The 14,903-nt window shown below is 39.5% G+C and overlaps 1 protein-coding gene across 3 annotated transcripts in view; it reads right to left on the bottom strand.

Moving 5' to 3' along the window:
* The window catches only part of EXOC2 (exocyst complex component 2), a 212,306-nt gene that overhangs the window by 103,378 nt on the left and 94,025 nt on the right, over nt 1-14,903 (bottom strand). For all 3 annotated transcript variants that reach the window (XM_021676162.2, XM_021676163.2, XM_064370040.1), the window contains exons 8-11: nt 13,911-14,056; nt 13,690-13,771; nt 12,813-12,915; nt 7,604-7,722 (exon numbers count right to left, since the gene is read on the bottom strand). In XM_021676162.2, the coding sequence (XP_021531837.2) occupies nt 7,604-7,722; nt 12,813-12,915; nt 13,690-13,771; nt 13,911-14,056 (450 nt within the window). The remainder of the gene's footprint in view (nt 1-7,603; nt 7,723-12,812; nt 12,916-13,689; nt 13,772-13,910; nt 14,057-14,903) is intronic.

The raw sequence follows: 14,903 nt of genomic DNA, 5'->3' as shown, positions 1-14,903 counted from the left end.
ATACCAGAATTATATGTAATATTAACTCCAATACTTTTTTTAAAAAGATGATATAAAATATGTATATAAAGGTCCTAGCTGTATTTTTTAAATATCAAGATATAACAGTTTAGTTATACTATGTAAATTCAAAATCATAGATAATTATAATAACACAATTTATGCATGTATGTTATGAGCTTGAGTTGATATGGACTTTGTGTATCTTAAGGTTCTTGGAGTACTATAAATGTTTTTATTTCTTTCAGCAAGTAACTAATACTCTAGTGAGTGTTAGAAATTATTAAAAGGGTAGCTATTTAGCATAGCCTATTCTTCAGTCTTCTTTCTATAATAGCTCCACCACTGTGATGACTGAAAATCAATCACTCAGGTGGGACATAACATCTCTAAGTTTTCAAAGAGAACCCGAGCCAGGTATAAATGTCTTTCCTTGCACTCTGTGGCTATTCTTGAGAACTTATTGCTTATTTAATACTGTGGCTCGTGTTCTAAATGTTGCCTACTGAACCCTAATTCTAATATGTCCTTTTGAGAAGTTAAAATTAACTAAATCTCTGAGAGACAGGAATAATTACTTTACGAATAGCCTGATGCCTTTACCCTTAAGTTATCAGACATAGCCAGCATATATTTTAACTCACATTCAGAAAAAAGAAAAAACACCTTTGAAGACCACCTTTAAAAATCCTGTTTGTGAATGTCAGTAGGGGGTTAACCAAAGGCTTTTCCTGGCAGGAAACCTGAAGACTCAGTCTAATTTTGGACCTATTTCACAGGGATTTTAAGAGATGGGTGACACTTCTTATAAGGTAGTAAAAGTTTAACATGTGTAACAATTCAGAACACAAGGCGGCTTTGAATACGGGGGAAGAGAAGCAAAATGGTTATCCTGTTGAGTTTGGAAAAACACAATAAACTCTTCCATTACTATTTAAAGGTTTCAAGATGAGTTTTTAAAATGTTAACCTTAGTTTCATTCTTATTTTTCCCATCTTTTTTCACCCTTAGAAAAACCCAAAAGATCATATTTGGGCTACAGAAGTAGAGGCTGGAAGAGGTGTGTGGAGCATGTGGGGGAAAGGATCAGGTGTGTGTAAGGTGCAAGGGTAAGCTCTTGCCCTGTCCTCGTGTTCTCCTCTGAAGGCAACCATCTGCTAGCACCAGTGTATGCTATTACTACAAAACTGAGTCCAGAGAAAGTATTAATGCAGTACTCATAGGAATATCAACCTTATGGCCAATTCTGCTGCCAAATGCTTCATCTACAAAAGGATCTTTCTTGGGAAAAGGTGGCTGTGTATGTAGGACTGCTGTCTCTGAATATCTATCACCATCTTTGCTCATAAAATTTCCTCTGAAGACCACAGGGCTACATACAATTAACATTTTTCCCCCAAACCACCAAAGGGAAAAGCAAAAGTCTTTGCTTTAAAAAATTAGACTTAAAAATATTTATATGTTAGCCGGGCGCAGTGGCTCACGCCTGTAATCCCAGCACTTTGGGAGGCCGAGGCGGGTGGATCACGAGGTCAAGAGATCGAGACCATCCCGGTCAACATGGTGAAACCCCGTCTCTACTAAAAATACAAAAAATTAGCTGGGCACGGTGGCGCGCGCCTGTAATCCCAGCTACTCAGGAGGCTGAGGCAGGAGAACTGCCTGAACCCAGGAGGCGGAGGTTGCGGTGAGACGAGATCGCGCCATTGCACTCCAGCCTGGGTAACAGGAGCGAGACTCCGTCTCAAAAAAAAAAAAAAAAAAAATTTATATGTTAATGAGATTTCTTAGATTCATGCATAAAGGCCATACTTACTGTAAAAAGACACCCAGAATTATTTTCTGTTTGAAATATTTGTAGTCTTTCCATTTTAAGTTGTGTTTCATTTCAAAAAGCTGTCTCAGTTCTTATCCACTGCTGCGGATTTACTTAAACAATTACAAGCATCTCTCTTCCACAGTGTTAGCAGTCCAAGGACAGATATTATAATAGAGGAAATACTTACAACTTGTTTCTTTATATTGGAATGCAGCAAGTTTTCATTTTAAAAGCAGGCTCCTGAGAAAACTCACATAAAAATAATGTAGCTGGCTGGGTGCAGTGGCTCACACCTGTAATCCCAGCACTTTGGGAGGCCAAGGTGGGTGGATCACGAAGTCAGGAGTTTGAGACCAGCATGACCAACGTGGTGAAACCCCATCTCTACTAAAAATACAAAAATTAGCCGGGCATGGTGGTGCCTGTCTGTAATCCCAGCTACTCAGGAGGCTGAGGCAGGAGAATCACTTGAACCCAGTAGGCGGAGGATGCAGTGAGTTGAGATCGTGTCACTGCACTCCAGCCTGGGTGACAGAGCAACACTCCAGCTCAAAAAAACAAAACAAAACAAAGCAAGCTTTATAACAAAGTACCAGATAAAATGTAGGCAGTTCTTTTACGGCAAATCATTTCTAAGCAATTTCTTACGGTAGTAACTGCCTTTTCAAATGCTCTAGCCTCCAGTGGACAGCTATAATCAATTCGAGGAAACAGCAGGGGCCAAGCAAACAAGTAAGTACTCTGTCACCAAGCACTGCACATCAGAAAACAACCAGACACACTTGAATCAAGACAGAGGCAGCATCCGCTGTGGGCACCGGCTCTGCTGCTTACATCCAACTTAGGTGCCATGAGTTCCTTTGGCTCTGATGGGAGCACTGTGGACCTTCCCAGGAACAACAGCCTTATGTTTCCCAGGACCCCTGCTAGAGGACTGGATGCTCTCTCAAGCACCTCCATTTTCTTAACTTGCTCATTCTCAGAGCATTTATTTACACTGAACATACGATTTTGGAGATTAGTGATGAGGTCTACGTAAAATTTCCTTAGTAGGATTCACCCATGTATAGCAAAATAGCATAAAGGTAATAAGGACCGGAAGCACTTCATCTAGCTTGGCTAGTTTCAGGTGCAGTTCTTCATGAATCCGCAAATACCAGCCAGCCTTTCCTTACCAGGGAAATGCTCATCTGCTATGACATCACATTCAGAAATCCTGTTTGACGCAGTGTTTGCTCCAACAATGTAACACAGAGGGAGGTGTTCAGTAACCTATTTCCATAACTCACTGGTCTGGAGGAAGTGCAATCAGCTGAGCGGGTAAGAGATCTGGACACCCACTAGTCCCACCCCTATGCAGGATATAGAGCACGTAGGTGTGTCCCCTGGCTTCTCTGAGACACCTTTGTCACATGCGAAATAGATCTAAAGTCTTCCACAGAACTAGACAGCTCCTCAGATTTCTTCCACACCTAAAATGTCACAATCAGGAGGGGATGCTCACAAGAAATTCCAAATAATATTTAGTAGGCCTTCCCCATATTACCTTACATTTATGTTACATACAATTAAGACAATAACAAAACATCCACTGAGGGTCGCTCATCAACAACAGCTATAGATTACATAAAAGATTTGTGTATATTCCCAGCAAACTTATAATTAAGGCAAATATTTTATATAAACACACGCACACATACCCATACATAGATATAATGACCATGCCTGTAGATGTGAATGTAGATATGTGTATATTAAACATGTGTGCAATGACAAACATAAAGAAATGATCACAAACAGAAAAATGCCGAAGTGCAAACTGGCCAAAGCACACTCTGTTTCACTAATGGCAATTATTCCTCCATTTGAGGAAATGTTCTATCTCCATCTATGCCACATTTCATTTATCATTTGCCTATGCACTGAGTATCAGTTCAAAGGGAATGGTACTGATGCACTTAGAAAGATACTGGAGAAATTAAACTTTCTGAATTTGATATTGGAGTATTTCATATTTGAAAAGTATTAATATTTTAGGTAATGATAATAGTATTTTGGCTACAGTTTTTAAAAAGGATCCTTATTTCTAAAAATTACATACCGAATCAATTATGGATAAAATGATGTGATCTGTTTTAGAATAGCCAAGGGTGAGGAAGGGGAGAGAAAGAGGTAAGACTGGCTATGAGCTGATAAAATGAGATTGGCTATGAGGTAGTAACTGCTGAAGTCAGGGTAATACATGGGATATTGTTACAATATCCTTTCTGCTTTTAAATATATGTGGGATTCTCCAAAATTTAATAGGGAAAATTGCTTCTGACCTAAGTTCAAAAAACCCCCCCAATTTTCCAGTTAAAAGGCTCTTATGTGCTAGAATCACCGAGATTTAGATTAGCAGTGTTTGCTGAAAATGACAGCGAGAACAGTTAAGCATGTTCTGAATGTCAAAAGAAAAAATCAAATATAGCCGATGAATTTAAGACATTTATGTTGTATTGTTATTAAAACTGTAAAGTTCAAAGAGTTGCAAGGAATTGTTTCCACTTTCTAATGAAAAGATGAAGTAATGAAAGTCACCTGAGGCACTGCTCCCATTTCATGTACATTCTTTCCATTATTTTCCAAGTGATGACAAGGTGTGTAACAAGCTTGCTCAGAGTAAGTGAGTTACACAAAAGCTCTTGTCACCTTCTCGTTTTTCCAAAATGCTGATTTTAAGCGGTTTAGAGTGAATATAGATAGCAACAAATTAAGATGTCAGGAAACGAAGGATGAAGGTGTGTTTCCCTCTATCTCTGAGAAAGATTCAGACCTTTGGTGATGTAATATTGGCTATCAGATATTTGAGATAAAGATACGAAGAGATATATGAAATTTTCTGGAATTTTTCCAATTTCAAAAAGTCCATATGTTGTCTTCATAAATTACACACATATTACAGAAATTCAAATATTTTCATACAAATTATGCATTCAGATTGTTTCCAGAAAGAATATGTGGTCATCACCACCTTTGCTGGAGAGCAGTGACATTTGCTAAGCACCTACAAAGTATCTGGAACGCTTCTCCACACCTATCTAGAGAACTGACAATCGTCATCTAGGTTCAACTGAAATTTCACCTTTTCTAGGAAACTTCCCTGGATTTCCCCTCAACCAGACTGCACACTCCTGTCATACATTTTCAGAAGATTCTCTACTCCCCACTTCCTCACAATCTTCACAATTCCAACTGAACACACACCTATGTGATTTTTTTAAATGGTGTGACTCTCACTAGACCACAAGCTCCAAGAAGCCAGCTTGCACTGCACTTCCTGCTCCTGGCACAGCATCCAGCACCCTAGTGATCAGCCCTGGTTGCACCTAAATCTCCTGGGAGCTTGAAAATGCCTACACCTGGACTCCACCTCCAAAGACTAGAATGTGCTTGGCATGGAGGGAGTGGGTAAGGCCAGGAATTGATAACTGGTTGTTAAAAAGCCCCAGTGGACTCCGGTGGGCCCTCAAGGTTGAGAGCTCTGTTGAACAGAGTAGATGCAGAAACTATTAGTTGAATCAACAGAGAAATAAATATGTGAGACTCTCTAAATATTCCAAAGACTACAGACTGTGTGTAACATTTGCTGTTTTCACTTGCTAAAAATATAAAATAATTAATGACATTAATGGGGATGTTGACATGGCTTCAGCAAAGAGATATTTGGGTTTTCTTAAATATCAAGCATAGAAAAAACCAGAATCACAGCTGGAAAGTACTCAAACCCAAGCCAACTGATTCACGACAAAACTATGCTAGAAATAAACAATAGCAACCTCTCCATTGTGCTTCCTTCTATGCCAAGATGGTTCTCCTGTAATAGCCCCTGATCCTCCCAGGGACCTGATGAGGACCACTACTCCTTACATCATCCCGTCAGGGGCTCAAACCACCGACCCGCCAACAGCCTAAGTGCAACTGTAAGGACACTTCTCTTTCATCTTCTGCTTCGTCTTAGAGATTTTGCTGACCACTCCCTTCTGTGTTTCCCTCCTGCCATGACCGCCCCTTGTTTGTCTCCTTTGCAGGCTTCTCTTCTTCTACCAGCCCCTTAAACATCAGTTGTCAAGACTCTTTCCTGGGTTTGCTTCTTACTTCATCTTCTTGGGTGAATGCACAAGCTCTCAGGGACCACTTGTATGCCCACTATGCTCATCACTTAGTCTCTAAATCCAACTACTTCTCTCTCTACTTATATGTCAGACAACCCCAAGTCAAGCTGTCCAGACAAAGGTGGAATCATTTTTCTCCCCTATGTTCCCTAACTCAATGGCACCGTCACCCTAACTGGCTGCCAGTCAGCCATCTGGAAATCACTGCTTATCCCTTCCTCCTCTTCATTTGCCCATCACCCTGTCCTATCAATTCAATTTCCTGAAAGCCCCTGGAGTCCATGCTCTTCTTCACACTCCCACTACCTGCACACCAGGCTGGATGCCTGTCTCCTTACCAGCTTCGCTGCTCTGGGCTTGCTCCCTCTCAGCCACCCACCATGGGTGGCCAGAGTCATAGAGTCATCCTCTTTTCAAAAGTAAGTCTGACCTTGTCTTCCCCCACTCCACCAACCTCCACTTAAAATCCATCAACGACTTCCTGTCGCACTCGGGATGAAGTCCGAACCTGTCACAGTGGCCAAGAAAGTTTGGCTCCTCACTCCACCTCCACGCTCTAAGTTCCAGCCACACAGGATTCAGAGGCCTTCTCGTGCTCAAAAGCTGTGCACATTCTCTCTCCCTGGAACAGTCTTAAATGCTTTCCTCCTCTATTTCAAGAGATGTCACTTCCTTCATATCTCAGAATGTCACTCCCCTGACCTCAAAACCCTGGATCAGAGGCTATTCCTAAGCACTCCAATGTCACACAGAACTTCCCCAGTCATAGGAAGCTGCACATAATATAGCTGGCAGGTTACCCGTCTCCCCTACTATTTTGTGAGCTTGCATGAGCCAGGCCCTTGTCTGTTGTACTGACTACTGTGACTTTAGCACCTAACGATGTCTGAAGCATAGCAGGCATTCAATATACTCAATATTCTTCAAATGATAGTATATAAACAAAAGCCAATAAGCCTGCATGCAAACAGCCCTTTGACTTCTCTCTCTCAGCTTCCCTCAGGGATCTACACAGGTAGTCCCTTCCTCAGGCTGAGCTGACTAGTAAGCTACTTCTCATCCTTCCAGTTCTAATATGGAGGCCTTTCTGAGACATTCCCACACCAGCCATCTACAGCCTTCTCCTGAGTTACTCCCTTTTGGAACATGCTGTTTTTTTTCTTTCCATCACCTGTCCCAGGGTTTGATTTGGTTGGTCACACGTTCACCGGCTTTCCCTTCCTCTAGCAGTAACTCCGGGAGACAGTGGCTATGTCTCACTAGCACTGGGTGCAGTGCCTGGTGCAGAGCAGGGCTTAACATACTCCTGATGAAACAATGCCCCGACTGACAGTTACCACAGACCAACATCACTTCCTCAGCATCATGCTGCCTGCCCCGAAACGTCAACTGCTCCCTGATGCAAACCTCTGTCAACACTGCCCATCAACCACAAAAACAGACATGGTAAAAGAGTTGTCCCTTTTCATTAGTATAATGCTAACCAGTAGCCAAAAAATCCGTAAAACGAAACAAAAAAAACAGATAACCAAGAAAATTAGGTAGTCATTCCCTTCATCATTAAACATTCCCAAAATGTATTAAAATGACATGAAGGAATCACGTAATACAATGGAAGAGAAATCCTTGCCTTTCAGGTCTTTCACGTAGCCCTCTTTGCAATTGTGCATGAGCTGAAGGATCCACTTGTGTTGGGCTCCAATGCATTGCCAAGCAGGGTCACCAGGGGCATGAAGGTCAGACAGGTACCTGAAAAAGCAAGTCCAAGGTTGAGCAAGCAGGCGTCATCACTCAGAAATGAGGCCAAAGGGAAACACTAGGATATTTTAAAATCATTACTTTCTAAAGGCTAGCTAAAACTGTATCAGTTAGTCTTGTCCCGTGTTAAATATTAGTCCTTAATATTTAGGTCTCAATTAAATATATTCGAATTTCTTGGCTGGGTGAGGTGGCTCCTGCCTGTAATCCCAGCACTTTGGGAAGCTGAGGTGGGTGGATCACCTGAGGTCAGGAGTTAGAGACCAGCCTGGTCAACATGGTGAAACCTTGTCTCTACTAAAAATACAAAAATTAGCTGGGTGTATTGGTGTGTACCTGTAATCCCAGCTATTTGGGCCACTGAGGCAGGAGAATCGCTTGAACCCAGGAGGCAGAAGTTGCAGTGAGCTGAGATCTCACAACTTCATTCCCACCTGGACAAAAAATAAAAATGCCATCTCAAAAGAAACAAACAAACAAACAATTTTTAAAAAAAGAGTAGAGCTTAAAAAAAACTTTTCATATAATTAATAAATGATAAAACTACTAAAACTATTAGTGCTTTGTAAAAAGACAAGGACAATTTGTAGTGATTCTGTCTACCTGATGAGCACTTTTCCTCATATTTACATTTAGCTCACAGAGCTCTTGTGCTTGGTTCAGTCATATTAAACACAGGTGGGAGCCAGCAGATGCTGGGCCAAACTTTTAAAAACTCGCTGTTTTTAGATTCCTTTCTGATGTGAAATATGGCCACGAGATGGCAGTACGGCACTGCTTTCTAAAACTAAATGAGGGTTAACTGAACTGTGAAGAGATCTGGTGACAACACTCACCTCTAAAGTCTACACTTATGACTGAGAAAATGTTTCTCTAGAAAATATAGTATAGTTCAGTGTTTTTCGTAGTTTCTAAATAGTTCTTAAAATATTTCGAGTCTTTGTATATAATACACCCAAACCCATAGAGACCATTTGAATATATTTCAATTGAAAAATTTCTGTCAAATTTTATTTAAGATTTGGCCTTCAGCCCTCACAAAAATATATAAATGTAGCAAGCTAAATCCAATTAAATCAACTCCAAAAGCATGTCCAAATGAATTTATTGTCTTAAAACTGTTGTTAAGCCATATTCCGTCCTTTGTCTCTGGGTTAGAGGTTTTCGTTCAATGGTAAATCGTCATCAATAGCCCCAAGCTGACCTCGAGCCAGACCTCGATCTCTCAGGGGTGCGCCCATGCTTCCAGCCCATTCTACCAGTAGCGAGACGTGCTACTCAGATATCTCAATCAGCAGCCAATCAGAGGAGAAACAAACCCACTTTGTGATATGTTAGCAACAAATAAAATGCTGAGAACACTGACATCACACTTACGAGCTATCCCCATGGACCCTGACCTTCCTAGCCGATAGGGAGGGCCTGGGTGCAGTGGAGAGCCAGGTGTCCAGGCATCCGTGGAGGGGCCACACTCAGGCTGCCCAGGGGCGGCCGAGAGCTGCCGTCTCCTCAGGATGTGTGTCTGTGCTGAGAAAGCGGCAGGTCAATTAGAAGGAAGAGCTTTACTCAGATTAAGAAGTCACCCAGGACTCCTCCTCATAAATGAGAAGAAAACTACAATGTAATACGTGACATCTGGCCTGGCATAGGGGATTCATTTCAGATTCCAAAATCCAATCTGATTCTCTCTCTCACACAAGGCTTTCCTCTTTTATTACCTGAATGATAAATATAACAAATAATACATTGTGTCATTTATTCCCGAAGAACGTGATTCTATGCCTTCATGCTGGGGATAATGCATTTCAGCGTTCTTCCTAAACAGGCTTGTTCTGCCTCGCAACACCTCTGCTATGCTTTCTCCTAACACTTTCACTCCCACAGCCCGCAGATTCGGTATTAGTAGTAAAGTATAGGCATATTCTTTTAGGGATGCTGTTCCTTTTAATGTTTAAGTTATTGAATAGGAACGTAGACTATTCATTACAAGGGTTCTTTCTCCAGAATACAGCAAGAGGAATCAATAAGCTTTGCTTAGTAACCTTTAACATTATACGCCTCTTTTAAATGTTGACCGTGTCCTTGCAAAACTTAGTAACAAAAGATTTTTTTCTATTATCTCATTAACGGCTATTAAGGTAAAGGAGTTTATAAGAGTTTTACGAAGCAAGATACAGTTGTTCTTTTAGAAATTCTAGACTCAGTTCAAAGTATGACAACTTGTGCTAGGCTCTTCAAATAAGTTTCTTGTTTTCTTTTGGTACGCAGCTAAAAATCAGTAGTTTCATTTCAAAGCTCTTTGTTTAGAATATGATACATGTTATTGCCATTTCTTTTAAAACTGCATATTAAGAACACTTTTTAAAAAGGCTTTTTAGATTAAAAAGCAATGTAAAGAATGTTAATTATGATGAACACAGGCTCAGTATTTTAAAATTTAAGAATTAAGGAAATTTCTAGTCATATTAGCATAAGATCCCACCGCTATGGAAGGAAATATGCAGAGTTTTGCTTCCTGCCAGCATCAAGACAGAATAAGGAGAGGGAGGAGAACCGGGACGGTTGAAATTAGATAAAATAGTCAACGATACTAGAAAAAATCGTGAACAATGGTAAGACAATATAGTGGTAATCTGATTTGCACTTCTACCATGCATAACTTGGACTACATAAGAAAACGAACACATTTTTGTTCATAACAAAGCTATCTCTAGTCCTACTTGGTATTCATAAATGTCAAAGTCCAAGAGATATTTGGCCCAGTTCTCATCTTATTCTATTTCTTAGTGACTAAAAATTTAATTTAAAAAAGGTAACAATCGCTCAATGTCTTCTCAAAGCAACATAAAATAATCATTAAAAAATACATGAAACTATTGTTGACTTGTTTATATTTCTGCTCTTTTGCCTTTAAGATGACAGGAGAAAAGGTAGTTAAAAGGCTACTTCAAAAAATCTCTTTTGCCACCACCACCTTTTAAAGGATACCCAGTAAGTTAAATAGTCATAACAACTACATATGAGTTATCCATATAGACGGTAACTCACAACATAAAGAATTTGCACATTCAATAATATTTAACACATTACTGGGCAGGTTTAAAATAACAAGTGCAAACCGGTGAGAAATACACAAAGCACACACAGTGAAGGAGCAGAGCGGAAAACAGCAGCCTCAGGATGTCTGACACTACCCAGCTGCGTGTCCTGGACACAACGCTCAACCTCCCTGGAACTCCGTAGCTTTCTAGGTAGAAATGAAGCAGTTGGATAACTAAAGTGTGGTTTATTTCCAGGTTTAAATTTCTAGGAGTCTGCAAACCAGGAAAATCCCCCATACACATTCTTTCTTGTGGAGGCAGCTTAGAGAGAAGCAAGGGTAGGCTCTAAAGCTACACAAACAGGCATCCTCCTTGTCACTGTGTGTGCTGGGCAAGCTTCAGTGTCTTCACCTGTACAATGGGCACCACACAAGCATCCTTTCATGGTGGTGATCAGGATTAGAGAGGACATGCAGAACACATCCTGCCCAGTGCTTGAGCTCGCAGCACACGTGCAGGGGTGGCAGCACGCAATCACACAGCCCTCTCTTTATCCCACCGCCAGTGCCTCTGCTTGCTTCCTCCTGGGCAATACTAGCGTGCTGCCAGTGATGACGGCTCATACTCCTGCCGTACGCCTTATAGATCCTTTCCCTGTTCACAGCTGCACACACAGCAACTTTCAGCCCAAACCCTCTCTCCAAGACAGTCTTTTCTTTTCAGAGACAGGATCATGCTGTCACCTAGACTCGAGTGCAGTGGCATGATCACATCTCACTGCAGCCTCAAACCCCTGGGCTCAAGAGATCCTACTGCCTCAGTCTCCTGAGTAGCTGGGATGACAGGCATGCATCCCCAAATCTGGTTAATTTTTGATTTTTTGTAGAGACGAGGTTTCACTATGCTGCCCAGGCTAGTCTTGAACTCTTAGACTCAAGCAATCCTTCTGCCTTGGCCTCCCAAAGTGCTGGAATCACAGGTGTGAGCCACCATGCCAGCTCCTGAGACATTATTTTCAAAGGTCACATGGGGACCACAGCTAAATTCATCAATACATTGTCTATCATTTTATAACCACTGAATATTCAATAAACTTCACGAATTCAAGAGGAAAACCATTAAATTTGTAAAATAACTTGTTCTGAGAACAAAGGCCATACTCAAAAAATCCCAGCAGAAAATGAAATTAATATTTTTAATAAAGATACAAAAACCTAAACTTTATATGCTTTGTCTCTAAATCCTGACATAAACTACATGTACATAAAATTTACTGACGGGTAAATGTGCTGGGTGCTGTATTAAATCCTTAAATGTATTTCTGATTATCTTTGCAACTATCCTGAGATGCAGATTTGATTACCATATCAATTTCACAGATGAAGAAACTAAAAAACAGAACTCAAGTTAGTTGCCCAAAGTTAACAGCTAGTCCCATTGTGTATACCAGTTTTCTCTAAGTCCTTCTCTTCATATCCTGTGACATTTACTGCTCTTAACATTACTGTAATTTTTTTTTTAAAGTATGCTCACTTAGTGACTTTTATTTCTCTATCACTGACATTGAAGGCTTGGAAATCAAACAGGTATTCAAGGCTAAAACCTTGCAGGACTTACTCTACGGTTAAACAACAACACATTCTTGTGGCATAATGCATTTCCCATCCAGTGTGTGACGGTGGCTTTAAGCCACACAGGGAGCCCCTATTTCACAGAATGTGGGTACCCATACCATCCCACTAGGTGAGGTGACCCTTGCTCAGCAGGAGGAAGACGTAACTAAGCAATGAGGCTACTTTTCCTTTCCCCCAAATGGCAGAGTTTTCTTAAAAAGTAACTCCATAACTACTCCCAAGGCCATTAGTATTCAAAAGAATTTTGGTATCCTACTCCAGGTACCCCTAAATTTCTGCTATTTGTCTTCCCCTTCACAATTTCATCAATCTCCTAAAGTCCCTCAAATTAGCCTTAAGGGTTACATGATACATCCAGTACCAAAGAGATACATGTGATTCCACAAAATTTTTGCAGAAGATTTACCTTATGTAACGTTTTTGGTCATGTAAGGTTGACGGTGTCTCAAGCAATTTATCCAGAAGTAATTCTCTTAAAGCTTCAATCCTTGTTTCTACTTCAGCATAATCTATTTAAGAAGAAAAGAATACGTAAGATTTACAGAATGGAAATTTAAAATCAGAAAGCAGAATAGTAGTTGCTTTTGTGGGATGGAGGCTGATTAACATAGAGGCACCAGGGCCCTGTCTAGAATGATCAGAACACTATCTCGGGTGTAGGTTACAAGGGTGTATGCGTTTGTCGCAACTCATGGACCTCTAACAGGTAACATTTCACTGCATGTACATTTTACCACAATTAAAAAAAAAAAATTTGGTTTTCTGAGTCCTTACAGATTTCATTTTTAAATTTAATAAGGCCCTGTGATATTTCTCCTGGTGGATAAGGCTTTAACCAAAGAGCATTTTAAACTTTTATATTTTTCTGTAACTCTGGCATTAAAAATAATTTCAAAAGTTGTTGGGTTTCCTTTAAATGAGGTTAGAATTCATAAGTCTATTGGTCTCTCTGAGGACGGAAGATTAAAATGTAGGTTTCTATCTCTACAAAATACTTGTCATTAATTCTTTCCAGTAAACTAAGACTTTTTAATAGCATTATGATTAACAAACGGCAAAGAACGTCCCAGACGAAGCTATCGTTGTGGTTGTTCCTTTTCACTACATATCAAACAAGAAGAGTCATGCTGTTATTTTTGAAGTAATTGTTTTACATTTAAAAAAGAGCCCCATATAAACAAAAACTAAAACTCATATAACATTCTTTGCAGAACAAATTCCACATTCCACATTCTTCCTATAAAAGGAAAGTAGAAGATCTAAAAGTAATAAACAAATCTTACATTTCTTGAAAACTTGCACCTCCGTTTTCCCAAATAGTGACTTGGCCTTTTCATAATCATTAATTACTACATCATAATCACCCTTTAAAATAAAGAAACATTTTGAGAACTGTCAGTAATGCAAAATGAAGACATTTGGTTAATATAAAAAACATTTTTAAAAAATCTTAAAAATATATGACATCTATAACCATATGTACATAAATAAATATGGACTCTACCTTTTGAATATTCCTTTCAATATTTAGAGGAAGGTTGAAAAGAAACTTAAATCGCTGAAGCACATTGAGTGCATTTCTAGTGGAATCTGCCTTGTCTTTCCGACCTAATACTTCTTGAAACAATGTGTCCGCAGTATTACTTGCTCCTATTTTAAAGGGAGGAAAGGAGACTTAGATGAAAGCTGATTTTAATCAGAAAATGTGTAACTGGGCACTAGAACCAAAATGTTAAGACTGTTATTATAGCTTTACATTAAAACTCAATAGAAGGTTTTTAAGGTTAGCTGTATCGGAGATCTTTTATGGTATGCTAAAATAAAATTTCCATTTTGCCTAAGTCTTTTCATATGTTAAGAATGGTATCCAATATAAAAACAAACATATTTACCATGCCCAAATAAATTTTCTAATGTGAACCTACATTTATTTTCGTTACTCTTCTAAATTTTGTAGCAATTGTGGGCTCTTAGGTTATTTCAGAACTTCATACAATGGAGAAAAACACACAGATATTCATGTGTGTGCATACACACGTACATGAGCTTAATTCTGTGGACTCAGTATCTACATATGGGATAACAAACAAAACAAGAAAAAACATTCTCAGAAAAGTTGCACAAAAGAAATATTTAAAACTAATTCTATTTCTTGGCAGAATTATCTCTACATAGCAAGCAAAGAAAATTACGTATGTAATTTTCAAATGATAAACGTCAAGGCAGCATCATGAATATTTCTTCAATCAGCTAATTCTTATAAAAGTATACATGAACTGCACATTTCCTAAGTCCTTTTATTTTTACCTAAAAGACCCCAAACTATATGAATCACTGTAATGAAAGAGCGCCTTTATCTAAAGCAAAATTTGCTGTGTACAAAAATAGTTTTGCAACTTGTGAATTAGTTTTAATTAGTCACAACGAAAGGAGAGAAAAAAGATCAACTGTTTTCAGTTGTTTGATCACTGCTTGTAAAAAGTTTCTACATTATCTG

Source organism: Aotus nancymaae, unplaced genomic scaffold (genome assembly GCF_030222135.1).
Source record: "Aotus nancymaae isolate 86718 unplaced genomic scaffold, 86718_ANA_hifiasm-v0.15.2.pri h1tg000098l, whole genome shotgun sequence".
Taxonomy (NCBI): Eukaryota; Metazoa; Chordata; class Mammalia; order Primates; family Aotidae; genus Aotus; species Aotus nancymaae.
The sequence above is the reverse complement of the archived record's forward strand: the minus strand, read 5'-3'. Positions and strand labels throughout refer to the sequence as shown.